Source organism: Hemiscyllium ocellatum, chromosome 26 (genome assembly GCF_020745735.1).
Source record: "Hemiscyllium ocellatum isolate sHemOce1 chromosome 26, sHemOce1.pat.X.cur, whole genome shotgun sequence".
Taxonomy (NCBI): Eukaryota; Metazoa; Chordata; class Chondrichthyes; order Orectolobiformes; family Hemiscylliidae; genus Hemiscyllium; species Hemiscyllium ocellatum.
The window spans coordinates 58,660,006-58,674,245 of record NC_083426.1 but is presented as its reverse complement, the minus strand read 5'-3'; the positions used below and the strand labels follow the sequence as shown (position 1 = coordinate 58,674,245).

At 41.4% G+C, this 14,240-nt stretch overlaps 1 protein-coding gene across 1 annotated transcript in view; it reads right to left on the bottom strand.

Moving 5' to 3' along the window:
* LOC132828273 (probable RNA-binding protein 46) overlaps window positions 1–14,240 on the bottom strand; it is a 94,155-nt gene that overhangs the window by 33,237 nt on the left and 46,678 nt on the right. Inside the window, 2 exon segments of the mRNA XM_060845248.1 lie at window positions 4,619–5,086; window positions 14,060–14,123. Of these exon segments, the coding sequence (XP_060701231.1) occupies window positions 4,619–5,086; window positions 14,060–14,123 (532 nt within the window).

Sequence of the window (14,240 nt, the reverse complement as noted above, 5' to 3'; positions counted from 1 at the left end):
GCAAAGATCTTTGGAAGCCGCTTAGCAACCTCCTTTCTCGCTTCCTGGAGGAACCTAGGATAAATCTGGTATGGAGAAAGTGAGGACGGCAGATGCTGGGGATCAGAGCTTAAAAATAAGAAGGGCTTATGCCTGAAACGTCGATTCTCCTTCTCCTTTGATGCTGCCTGACTGCTGTGCTTTTCCAGCAACACATTTTTAAGCTTAAATCTGGTATGGCCCTGTGGACTTATCAATCTTAATATTTGCCAAAATTTCTAGCACACCAACTTCATCTGTTCAAGCCTGTTTTCCAGCTCCTCAAAATTCTCATTCACAACAAGGTCCTTTTCTATAGTGAAAACCAAAGCAAAAATATCATTTAGGGCTTCCCTTATCTGCTCAGAATCGATGCATAAGTTCCTTATGCTATCCCTGACCATCCCTACCTTCTCCCTGATCATTCCCTTATTCCTCACGAATGAGTAAAATGCCTTTGGGTTCACCCTAATTGTTCCTTCTTATCTTTTTTTGTGCCTTCTCCCAGTTCTCCTCAATCCATTTCTGAGCTCCTTTCCAGTAAGCCTGTAATCCTCTAAAGTTGTGCGAGATTCTAGGTGGAAGCTCCACCTGCCTTCTTCCTTTTGAAGGGAAGCTCCTTTGTTCTCGTCATCCAAGGCTCCTTAATCTTACCTCTTCTTGCCTGTCTCAGAGGAACAAATCTGTGCATTACTTGCAACAATTGCTCCTTAAACAGTCTCCACATATCTATTTGCCCTTTCTGTGGAACAATTGTTCCCAATCTATGTTTCCCAACTCCTGTCTGATAGCGTCATGACTTCCTTTTCCCCAAGTAAATATCTTCCCTTGGTAACTGCTCCTTTTCTTCTCCGAGGTTAAAGTAAATGTGAGGCAGTTGTGGTCATGATCACCAAAGTGTCCTCCTACCACAAGATCTGACACCTGTCCTGGCTCTTTGTTGAGCATAATTTGTAACTGATGTTCTTGCTGCTACATTCTACGCTCCTGCTATTGAAGCCGGACATTGTATTTGAATTCTTCGCCAACCTGTCTGTATTTCAGAAATCTATGGATGGTACACCAAGATCCCTTTATTCTTTAGTAATCCATAGAGACCTACCATTATGTACATAGACCTCAATAAACATTCAACAAAAAGCAACAATGTGCACTTACAAGAATTACGTTGTCACTGCTCAGGCCAATTTACTAGCTGATCAATACCAGACTACAACCCAAGACCACGCTCCTCACTATCAACGCCACCAGTTTTCTTGCTTTCTTGTTGGAAACAATTATTCCTGACACAAGAATTACTCACGTTATTTACCACCTGTCAACTCAAACTTGAATATTGCCAGGGTCTAGATTTGAACATAGATATGCATTTGAAGAGTCACAAATGCTCTTGGATTTTGTGCAATATATCCTCAGCTCTGGTCTTTTGATGGATGGAAGGTGATTGTTGAAGTATCTGAAAATGACTGGTCCTAAGACATTATGCTGATAAACGCCTGCAGAGATATCCTGATGTTGAAATGGTTGACCAACAAATATAACCATCTTCCTTTGTGATAGCTACAACTCCAACCAGCAGAGCTTTGGGTAGGACATAACCGGTCTCGGGGAATCTTGATGTCAACATGAACTGGGTCAGAAGAGTGTTCCTTTGTACTTTTTAAATCCATTTTATAATGTATTCTTGAATCTGCAATGCTGGACTTTTTAAAAAAAAACTTCTCTATTTTTCCATTAACTGCAACTGAAAAAGCTGTACCAAGGGACTTTTGTAACTACGACAGTGTGGTCAGTGGCAACTTGCACACTTTTCACCATACTCACTTAAGTACAGGTGACAACAATGCTAATTCAATTCAAGTCTTTTAGAAAGCAAATTGAAAAATTGTTATTTAGTATGGATAGAAGGGGAAAAACTTAACTCATTAGTTAAGACACTAAGTAATTATAAGTTCATATGTGTACACGTAATAGTAGTATCTTTAATTTTAGTGCATTAGACATTAGAGAATTTAATTAGATCCCTATAGACAGTTAGATCAAGGCACAGAAACACTCTTGATAAAAGTGTACCCTTGGAAAACCTACATTAGAAGTGCCTGATGCCACAGAGTCCAAAGTTTGTTATTTAATTTAGTGTCAAAGGAAAAGTCTGATCCCACCATAATCAATGGTTTTTTTAAGTAACTGCCATTGCATATTATACATACAGGTATATTGAAAGTATAAATACAACTATCAAGCTAATGTTAAGGAATGCAGCTGAATTCCTTTAAACAAATGGCTGCATACAGCAGAGAGAAGCCTCTACCTTGCCAGCAAGGGGTACTGAATGACAAATGATGTAAACACCAGGGACGAGGTGACGTGTGACAAGGAGCATAAACAGATAACCTGGTAAAAGAGCACAGAGATGCAGACAGCATTGAAAGGGGGTAGAAGAAATTGCAACAGCATTACATAGTCATTTTGACCTCAGGAAAGCAACCAATCACAGCCTCACAAGATAACAAACTGCACCCACTTAGTACAATACAGCTGGTAAATGTCTGATGAAAAGTCTGGTGGTCTGAAGGGACAAGGCAAGCACTGACATCAATGTTGCATGTAATCACTATAATGCAATAAATACAATGTACTTGATTGGGAGAGTTAGATTACCCGGAGACTGCTTCCAGACACCTCTCCTATGCTATACAGACAAGGAGCTCCTAATAAAGTTTAATTTGTGCTGCTGAACACAGGACTTAAGGCTCCTCTTTAAAAATCTCTCCACCCACAGCTGACTATTCTTGAAATCTCCAGGACCACCCACTTGATCAAGGAGGATAGAAACATTTCGTACAAGGTGGCAGCAAGTTCGTCACCTGTCTCCACCAGCATTCTGGGATAAATCCCATTAGACCCTGCAGATTTGTCTACCTCCAAGCTTTTCAAAACACCAAACACTGCCTTTTTTTTATACTGACATGTACAAGAATATCAACATATCCTTCCTGACAATCATATTCCACCACGTCTATATCTGTTGTGAATACCGATACCAAAAGTATTCATTAAACACCTCACAAATGTCTTCCAGCTCAATGCATATATTTCTTCCTTTGTCCATCAGTGGACCTAGTTTTTCACTAGCTATCCACTCACTCCTGATAAATGTTTAAAATATATTAGTATTTTCCTGAATTCTGCTTTTCCAAGACATTACATGCCATTTTAGCACTCCTAACTCCTTGTTAGAATTATTTCCTGCTTAACTTATATTCTTTAAGGGCTCTGTTGGTCCTCAGTTTCCTAAACCTTACATCTGCCTCCTTTTTTTTTGACTGAGCTCTCAAATTCTCTTCTCATCCAATTTCTTTTGCTATATTTATCCTTCATTTTCACAAACTTGCTGATTCTGAAGTCTAATCAACTGGTTTTAAATGATTCCCACATTCCAGATGTGGATTTATCCTGAATCAGCCATCCCAAACGTACCAGCCCCAGTTCCTGCCTAATACTGTGGTAGTTAACCTTCACCCAATTTAGTACTTTCATGGAGGACTGCTCTTAAAACTTACAGAACTTTGGCCACTATTCCCAAAATGCTCCTCCACTGAAACTTTGATAACCTGGGCTTGTTCCCTGATACTTCGTCGGGTATGGCCCCTTCTTGAGGATTACTTATATATTGTTTGAAAAAGTTTTTAAAAAAATCCTGGACACATGTAACACATTCCCTCCCATCCATGCCCCGGCACTACAAGAAATGTCAGTTGTCTTTTCTTCTTGATCAGAACGGCAAATAAGCCATGCTTTGTTTAAATCACATGGCAGAGAATTTCTGGGCTTATGTAAGGATTTGCAAATTCCCAGGGTTGTGTGCCATAGGGAAATGCCTGACACACACTTATGAATTAAAATCCCAAATGAAATCTGGAATGGAAAGATATCATACTGCAGGAGGAGTCGCTTATTTTGAAAGAGGTTTTCTATTTGAAAGAAATCTACATTATAGGAGAGATGTGAAGGCACTGGAGACAGTGCAGAGGAAATTTACCAGGATGTCGCCTGGACTGGAGAGTTTTAGTTATGGAGTCTGGATAACTGCAGTTATTTTCCTTGGAGCAGAGGTGACTATGAGGGGACATGACTTAAATGCATAAAATTATGGAGAGAACAGACAGGAAGAAACTTTCCCATTGGTGGAAGGATTGATGACCAGAGGACACAGATTAAAGGGAAAGAGCAGGAAGTTTACGGAGATGAGAGAAACATTTCTTTTAATCAGCGGTTGGTGGGAATCTGGAACTCACTGCCTGCAAAGGTGGTAAAGGCAGAAACCCTCAAACACTTAAGTAATATTTAGACATACACTTGCAATGCTAAGGCCTACAAGGTTACAGGCCAAATGCTGGGAAGTGGGATTACAAAGTAGGTGGCTATTTTAAACTAGCAGAGACTTGATGGATAAAGGGCTTGATTCTGTGCTGTAGACATGAGTCAATGTTTGTTTTTTTTCCCTCCGAATTCCTTCTGCAATAAAATTAGGATTGGTAAATCTGATAAATCAACAAATCCAGCTGTCTTTTAAATCACTCCTCAAACATTTCAGTACCTGGAATTAGTTTCCGTCTTGCCATTGCAGCAGCTCTATGAGATTCATATTCCACAAATGCAAATCCACGATTCTTTGTCTTGTCAGTGGCACTGGGGTAGACAATAACATCAACGACACCTTCAGTAACCTTCTTCATCTCTTCAAGGATTTCTTCCTTTTTTTTCTCTTTTGGAATTGCACCAATGAACAATCTGCAGTTATCCAAGCTAACACAAACACCAATAAATTTTCCAGGTCGAATTTCATAATTGTTAAGCATTTTGATTGCATTCTGGGCTTCTTCTCTTGTAGTGTACATTACAAAAGCATAACCTCTATTCTCACCACTGAATTGCATCATCAGTCTAAACTCATAAATTTTCCCTGCTCGTTGGAACACAGGTACCAATTCATCTTCATACATGTCTCGTGGAATTTTTCCTACAAAGACTTCACATCCACGAGGTGGTGGTGGACCTTCCCAACCTGTAAAAGAAGGTAATTTGAAGAGTGTTTTATAAAATAAAGAAACTTATCAATATGGGATGAACTAATAAGGTTCGAGGTTACACATAAAATGCACATGACAAGATTGATCAGTGATATTAAAAGAAACTTTCAATTTTAAATGCCATGAAGTTTGAAATTGAAAATTTGTACCAAATCATACCTAAAAAAGATAACTTAACTTACAAAATAGTTTATTAATTATTTTACATGTGCATTACACAAGCTTCCACAAATTATGTTCTTCCTCAAAGTCAAGAAGGGCTGAGACCAAAAATAGCTTTGAAATTCCTTTGACAAGGAATCATGTGATGATGGGACTTTTAATTGTGAGTAGAACTTTTAGATTTCAAGTGGGTAGCATTAGCTTAATTATTTGTTTACCTTCCACTAGCATAAAGACTGTGGACTAATGCATTCGTATCAAATTTCCTAAATCTTAGCATTACAGCATTTAACACAGTGAATACTTGATTTACAGGATGATATCCATATTTAACAAGACATGATCTGTGAGTCATATCAGTTGCACAGCATGAAAACTGACCATAACCTCAAAACAAACTGATACATACATGTGAAGCTTTGCAAATGATTTTTCAATTGAACCCCAGTTCAACTTACCACTTTCTCAAAAACAATTATAATGGCCTTGCTAACAATGTTTTTATTCCGTGGATGAATACATACTAATAAAATCCATGGTTGAAAGGGGTTTAGAGGTAGGAACTAAATATTCAAGTGTATGGGTCTTTTTGAAAGGATAGGTAGGAATAGAATTGTGGTGGGTAGTTTTGTTAGTAGAAGGTGGAATGAGTACAATAGCAAGAATAAGATGGATCAGATGATGCAGAATCCATCTAGATGAAGGCAAGTGATGTTGGGGGCTGCCAACGGATGCCTGACAGTAGCTATGCCATACGACAGGGAACATGTGATAATTAGGGCCCGTAAAAATGGAAGTACACTAATCATGGATGACTTTAAATCTTACACAAAGGATAGCAAAGAGGAAGAATTTGTAAGAATGTATTTCAAACAGTTTCCTGGTGTAATATATTGCAAATCCAACCATATATTAATTTTCGACCTGGCAGTTTAATAAGTCATCTCAGAGTAAGAGATCCCCTTGGGAACACTGACGGTAAGATGCTAAGTTTTTGCATTCAGTTGGGGTGTGAGAAATCTGGGCTGCAAACAACTGTGTTGAACTTAAGTAAGGGAAATTACATAGGGATGAGGGAAGAGCTGGCTGAGTGGACTGGGAAAAACGATTAATAAAAAAGATGTCGAGAAATAATAGTAGATATTAAGAAAATAGTTTATAACTCACAGCAAAGATATATTCCAGTTAAGGACAGCATCAAATTGAGAGAAAGAAGAAGTTACAAAGGTTAGTGCAATTGTGAGGACTGAGAAAGTTTTAAGAAAAAAAAAGCAAAAATAGGAAAAAAAGAACTCTGACAGCAAACCAGCAAAGTACTACAAAAACAAACAGCGAGATTTTCTTTATAAAAAAAACAAAGTGATCAGAAGCTTTTTAAGAGAAAAAAACTGGGAGAACTGGAAAATGCCAGAAGAGCAGAATAAATACTTTGCACCAGTCTTCATGGTACAGCAGGTTCATAGAATTCCAAAAAGACTAAATAGTCAAGGGGCCAGATGGGTGGGGTGAGGATATATTGTCCATTTGTGCATTTTTAAAAATTAAACTGAAGAGGTATGTTACACATATTTAAGGCTGAGATGGACAGATTCCACTAAGGGAACCAAGGCAGGAAATTGGAGTTGATAAACAGCTCAGCCATTCTCATCAGACTCAATGGGCTGATTCCCCCTTCTGTTTCTACATTTCATGGTCTTAGCACTTAAAAATTATAGTGATCCCAGACACCAGTAAAAACAAACCAGAAATAAAGCAGCACAAGAGTGCCGTTTTATTACTGAAGTTCACATAGTCAATTAACATAAAGTAACAAGCTATAAAATGAACACCATAAAATTTGACTTTATATAATTTGTGAGGTGTCAGCCAAACTCTAATTCTATAGTGACAGGAGACAAAAGCATTGCACCCCCTTACCTTACTAATCAGCTCCTGTCTCTCCACCCCACATGAATGAATCTTTCCAACTCAATTCCCTCTACAAGTTACTCCTGCGCTCTCCACACTCATGCCCTCTTCCTTCTCTACACTCTACCACCTGGATTTCACCATCTTGCTCAAATGTAGGGAGCTCAAAATGGAAATGCATAATGTTGCAGAAGTGGAAACATTTTACAAAGCAGATTCAAATACTACAGTTTTAAAAAACATTGATTGCTGCAAGTGAAATCATCAGAGTTCAAACCCCAGAGCCTGAAGTATGGACAACTCTTCCCTTCCATGAAGAATGGTATCTAATGTTGAAATATATTATCTTGAAAATAATGAACGTATGCCTCAAACAAATCTGCTCAGCAGAGAATTTAAAAAGGCTGTATAATAAAATATCATAACTATGGGGTGGCTCGCTGGTTCAGTAGTTAGCACTGCTGGCTCACAGCACCAGGGACCCAGGTTCAATTCTAGCCACAGGCAACTGTCTGTGTGGAGTTTGCACAGTCTCCCAATGTCTGTGTTGGTTTCCTCCCACAATCTAAAGATGTGCAGGTTGGGTGAATTGGCCATGCTAAATTGCTCAGAGTGTTCAGGGATATAAAGGTTAGGTGCATTAGTTAGGGGTAAATTTAAAGTAATAGGTTTGGAGAATGGGTCTAGGTGGATAAAGTTAAAAATCACACAACATCAGGTTATAGTCTAGCTGGTTTACTTGGAAGCACTAGCTTTCAGAGCGCTGCTCCGTCAGCAGGAGGTAGTGGAGTATAAGATTGTAAGACACAGAACTTATACCAAAAGTTTACAGTGTGATGCAATTGAAATATATATTGAAAAAGACCTGGATTGTTTGTTAAGCCTCTCATTTTTTAGAATAACTGTGTTGGTTTCATTTCTTTAACATGTAAATCCCAGAACTTTTTTAAAAAAAGTTACATTCTCAAAAGAACGTCAACAATAGGTGCCATATCAGCTCAGACAATGCACTGAAGGTGCGAGTTGCCCTGGACTGCTGAAGTGTTCTCCAACTCGGAGGGAACACTCCTGTCTGTAGCCTCTGCTCGGTCTTGCCAATGCACCATGCCTCAGGGCTGGGTCTGGGTGGGTTGCTCTTCACAGGGCCAGTGTGGACTTACTGGGCCAAAGGGCCTGAGTCCACACGAGGGATTCTATCATTCTATTTCCCAACATGATTTAAATTGTGGCAGCAGGCGGGACTTATGGATGGTGTGTTGCCTTCCTGGTGCCAGGGTTAAAGACATCACAGACAGAGTGCCGGAAATCCTCAAGGACGAAGGTGAAGAGCCAGAGGTGGTGGTACATGTCGGCACAAATGATGTCGGGAAGAAGTGGAGGAACATACTACAGCGGGACTTCGGAGAACTAGTAAGAAGGCTGAAAAGCAGCATGTCCAGGGTGGTTATCTCCGGTTTGCTTTCAGTTCTGGTGATGCCAGAAACAGGAAGATAATGGACTTGAACGTGTGGCTGGGGAACTGGCGCAGGATGCAAGGATTTAAATTCTTGGATCACTGGGGTATGTTTTGTTTTGTTGTAAGCATAAATTATACAAGAGAGACGGTTTGCACCTTAATAGGTTGGGGACCAGCATTCTGGCAGGCTGGTTTGCTATTGCAACACAGCTACGTTTAAACTAAGTAGCGGGGGGGGGGGGGGGGGGGGGGGAAACAAACTGGATGTTTAAGAAGGAAATTGAAGGGAAAGTTAGAACAAGGGAAGTCAAGAAAGACAACTGTAAAAGATCATGCTGTAAGGTTGAGTGAAATAGGAGTTGATGGGAAGGGCGAGGGCAGTAACAAATTAAAAATACAATATATGAATGCATGAAGCATTAGAAATAAGATGGATGAGCTTGAGGCTCTTTTGGAAATTGGCAGATACGATATTGTGGGGATAACTGAGACGTGGGTTCAATTGGACAGGGCCTGGGAAACGAATATTCAAGGCTGCACATGCTATCATAAGGATAGACTGAAGGCAGAGGGGGTGGGGTGGCCATGTTGGTAAGGGATGATATTCAGTCCTTTGCGCGGGGGGACCTAGAATCAGGGGATGTAGAGTCAATATGGGTAGATCTGAGAAATTCTAAGAGTAAAAAGACCCTCTTGGGAGTTATCTACAGGCTCCCAAACAGTCGTCTGGATGTCGGATGTAAGTTGAATCAGGAGCTGAAATTGACTTGTCGCAAACAGTTGTTATAGGGATTTCAACATGCAGGTAGACTGGGAGAATCAGGATGGTATTGGACCTCAAGAAAGAGACTTTGTGGAGTGCATCAGAGATGGATTCTTAGAACAGCTGGTACTGGAGCCTACCAGCGAGAAGGCAATTCTGGGTCTGGTATTGTGCAACGAACCAGAATTGATCAGGTACCTCGAAGTGAAGGAGCCATTGGGAAGTAGTGCCCAAAGTACAATAAGCTTCAATCTGCAATTTGAGAGGGAGAGGGTACAATCGGAAGTGACAATGTTTTTGTTGAATAAAGGGAACGATGGAGCTATGAGGGAGGAACTGGCAATACCTTAGCAGGGATGACAGTGGAGGAACAATGGCAGATACTTCTGTGTATAATGCAGAAGATGCAGAATCAGTTCATTCCAAAAAGGAAGAAAGATCCTAGGAGGAGGCATGGATGGCCGTGGCTGACGAGGAAAGTTAAGAAACATATAAAGTTAAAAGAGAAAAAGTATAACATAGCAAAGATAAGTGGGAAAACTGAGGACTGGGAAGCTTTTAAAGAACAACAGAGGATTACCAAGAAGGAAATACACAGGAAAAAAATGAGGTACGAAGGTAAACTGGCCAAAAATATAAAGGAGGATAGTAAAAGCTTTTTTAGCTATGTGAAAGACAAAAACATGGTTAAGACTACAATTGGGCCCTTGAAGACAGAAACTGGGGAATATCTTACGGGGAGCAAAGAAATGGCAGAAGAATTGAATTGGTACTTCAGATCTGTGTTCACTGGGGAAGACACAAGCAATCTCCCTGAGGTAACAGTGGCTGAAGGACCTGAACTGAAGGGAATTTATATTTGCCAGGAATTGGTGTTGGAGAGACTGTTAGGTCTGAAGGTTGATAAGTCCCCGGGGCCTGATGGTCTACATCCCAGGGTGCTGAAGGAGGTGGCTCGAGAAATCGTGGATGCGTTGGTGATTATTTTCCAGAGTTCGATAGATTTGCAATCAGTTCCTGCGGATTGGAGGGTGGCTAATGTTGTACCACTTTTTAAGAAAGGTGAGAAAGAGAAAGCAGGAAATTATACACCAGTTAGTCTGACCTCAGTGATGAGGAAGATGCTGGAGTCTATTATAAAGCATGAAATTACGACATATCTGGATAGTAGTAATCAGATAGGTCAGAGTCAGCATGAATGTATGAAGGGGAAATCATGCTTGACTAATCTTCTGGAATGTTTTGAGGATGTAACTCTGAAGATGGACGAGGGAGATCCAGTAGATGTAGTGTACCTGGACTTTCAGACAGCTTTTGATAAAGTCCCACATAGGAGGTTAATGAGCAAAATAGGGCGCATGGTATTGGGGGCAAAGTACTAACTTGGATTGAAAGTTGGTTGGCTGACAGGAAACAAAGAGTAGTGATAAACGGCTCCATTTTGGAACGGCAGGCAGTGACCAGTGGGATACCACAGGGATCAGTACTGGGACTGCAGCTTTTTACAATATGTGTTAATGATATGGAAGATGGTATTAGTAATAATATTAGCAAATTTGCTGATGATACTAAGCTGGGTGGCAAGTGAAATGTGAGGAGGATGTTAGGAGATTACAGGGTGACCTGGACAGGTTAGGTGAGTAGTCAGATGCATGGCAGGTGCAGTTTAATGTGGATAAATGTATGGTTATCCACTTTGATGGCAAGAACAGGAAGGCAGATTACTACCTAAATGGAATCAATTTAGGTAAAGGGGCAGTACAAAGAGATCTAGGTGTTTATTTTTAGATTACTTACAATGTGGAAACAGGCCCTTCGGCCCAACAAGTCCACACCGACCCGCCGAAGCGCAACCCACCCATACCCCTTACCTAACACTACGGGCAAATTAGCATGGCCAATTCATCTGACCAGCACATCTTTGGACTGTGGGAGGAAACCGGAGCACCCGGAGGAAACCCACGCAGACACGGGGAGAACGTGCAAACTCCACACAGTCAGTCGCCTGAGGCGGGAATTGAACCCAGGTCCCTGGCGCTGTGAGGCAGCAGTGCTAACCACTGTGCCACCGTGCCGACCTTATACCGTGTTCTTGTATACCAGTCAATGAATGTAAGCATGCAGGTACAGCAGGTGGTGAAGATGGCTAATTTTATGCAGGCCTTCATACAGGAAGAATTGAATATAGAAGCAAAGAGGTTCTTCTGTAGCTGTTTAGGGCCCTGGTGAGACCACACCTGGAGTACAGTGTGCAGTTCTGGTCTCCAAATTTGTGGAAAGACATTCTGGCTATTGAGGAGTGCAGCATAGGTTCACGAGGTCAATTCCTGGAAAGGCGGGACTGGAACGACTGGGCTTGTATACCCTTTAGTTTAGAAGACTGAGAGGGGATCTGAATGAGACATATAAGATTAGATTAGATTAGATTACCTACAGTGTGGAAACAGGCCCTTCGGCCCAACAAGTCCACACCGACCCGCCGAAGCGCAAACCACCCATACCCCTACATTACCCCTTACCTAACACTACGGGCAATTTAGCATGGCCAATTCACCTGACCCGCACATCTTTGGACTGTGGGAGGAAACCGGAGCAGCCGGAGGAAACCCACGCAGACACGGGGAGAACGTGCAAACTCCATACAGTCAGTCGCCTGAGTCGGGAATTGAACATGGGTCTCAGGCGCTGTGAGGCAGCAGTGCTAACCACTGTGCCACCGTATTGCCCATAAAGGATTATTAAAGGATTGGACACTCTGGAGGCAGGAAACATGTTTCCGCTGATGGGTGAGTGCCAAACCAGAGGACACAGCTTAAAAATACGTGGTAGACCATTTAGGACAGAGATGAGGAGAAACTTCTTCACCCAGAGAGTGGTGGCTGTGTGGAATGCTCTGCCCCCAGAGGGCAGTGGAGGCCCGGTCTCTGGATTCATTTGAGGAAGAGTTGGATAGAGGTCTCAAGGATAGTGGAATCAAGGGTTATGGAGATAAGGCAGGAACAGGATACTGATTAAGGATGGTCAGCCATGATCATATTGAATGGTGTTGCAGGCTCGAAGGGCAGAATGGCCCACTCCTGCACCTATTGTCTATTGTCTAATATAGTATACTGAATCAGAAATTCAGTAAATTAGATTAGTGGTAGGATAAATCTGATTCACCTCACATCTAAATTTAGATGAAATACATATTTACACAAACATTTGAAAAGAAACAAAATCTAGACCGTCTCTTTTAAAACAAAGTCACTCAGAACAGAGCATCTCAAACAAGAGACAGGAAGAGTACAGAACAATACAGAACTGGAACAGACCCTTCAGCCCTCGATATCTGCGCCAGCAAGTTCTGCCCTTCCAGAGTAAACTGTCTTCAATTATAGGATCCATATGCTTCTTTTCGTTTCCTATTCACATATTGGTCCTGGTGCTTCTTGATTGGTGCGCTGTGTCCGCATCCACCAGCTTCTCTGGCAATGCATCCCAAACACTCACCACCCTTTGTGTGGAAAACTTGCCTCACACATCTTTCGGAACTGCCACCACCAATATTCCCCCACTCCGCCTCAACAAACCGCCACGCACCTTGAACCTGTGTCCCCTAGTAATTGATCGGTCCACCCTCAGGAAAAGTCTTATACACAATTCATTCACAATCTTATAAACTTCTATTAGGTTGCCCTTCAATCTCCTGAGTTCCAATGAAAACAAACTCAGTCTATTCAACTTTCTTCACAGCTAAAATCCCCCATGCCAGGCAACACCCTGGTAAACCTTTTCTTTACCCTCTCCAAAGCATCTACATTCTTCTGGTAGTGTGGTGACCAGAACAGTACACAATATTCCAAGTGTTGCCTAACTAAAGTTCTATAAAGTTGCAGCATAACTTGTTTATCCTTATACTCAATGCCATTTCCAATGAAGGCAAACATGTCATATCTCACCTACCCGCACAACCACCTTCAGTGACCTGTGAACCCACACACCCAGATCCCTCTGCATATCAATACTCCTAAGAATTCTACTATTCATTGTATAAATTCAACCTGTACTTGACACTCCAAAATGCATCACCTCACATTTGTCCGGCTTAACTTCCATTTTTCGTCCATACCTCCAACTGATCTATATCCTGCTGTATTCTCTAACAATCCTCACTATTAGCAACTCCGACAATCTTTGTATCAACTAGAAGCTAATTAGACCAACACGTTTTCCTACAATATCATTTACATGGTTCACAAACAACAGAGGTCTCAGCACTGATACCTACGGGACACCACTTGTCACGGCCGTCCCTTCTGCAAAGCACCCTTCTAACCCTACCCTCTGTCTCTGATAACTAAGTCAGCTCTGTATCTGTCTTGGCAGCTTACCCCGATATCATGTGACTTCACCTTATGTACTAATCTGCCATGAGTAGCCATGTCAAAGGCTTTTCTGAACCCTATGCAGAAAACTCAACCGCTTTTCCCTCAATCATCTTCAACACCTCAAAAAACTCAGTCAAGTTAGTGAGGCACAATTCCACTCTCCCTATATCATCCCCTGCACAAAACCATGCTGTCTATTGCCAATCAGTCCATTTGCTTCTAAATGTGTTTATATCTTGTCCTTGATAACCTTTTACAATAATTCCCCCACCACCGACTTGCAACTCACAGGCATCCCTGCTACCCTTCTTATCCAATGGGACAACGCTGGCTATTCTCCAGTTCTTTAGGACCTGTGAGCAAAGAGGATACAAAGATCTATGTCAATGCTTCAGCAATTTGTTCTCGTCTCCCTCATTATTATGGGAAAGACTCCCTTCAGGACCCAGGACTTAGCTACCTTAATATAT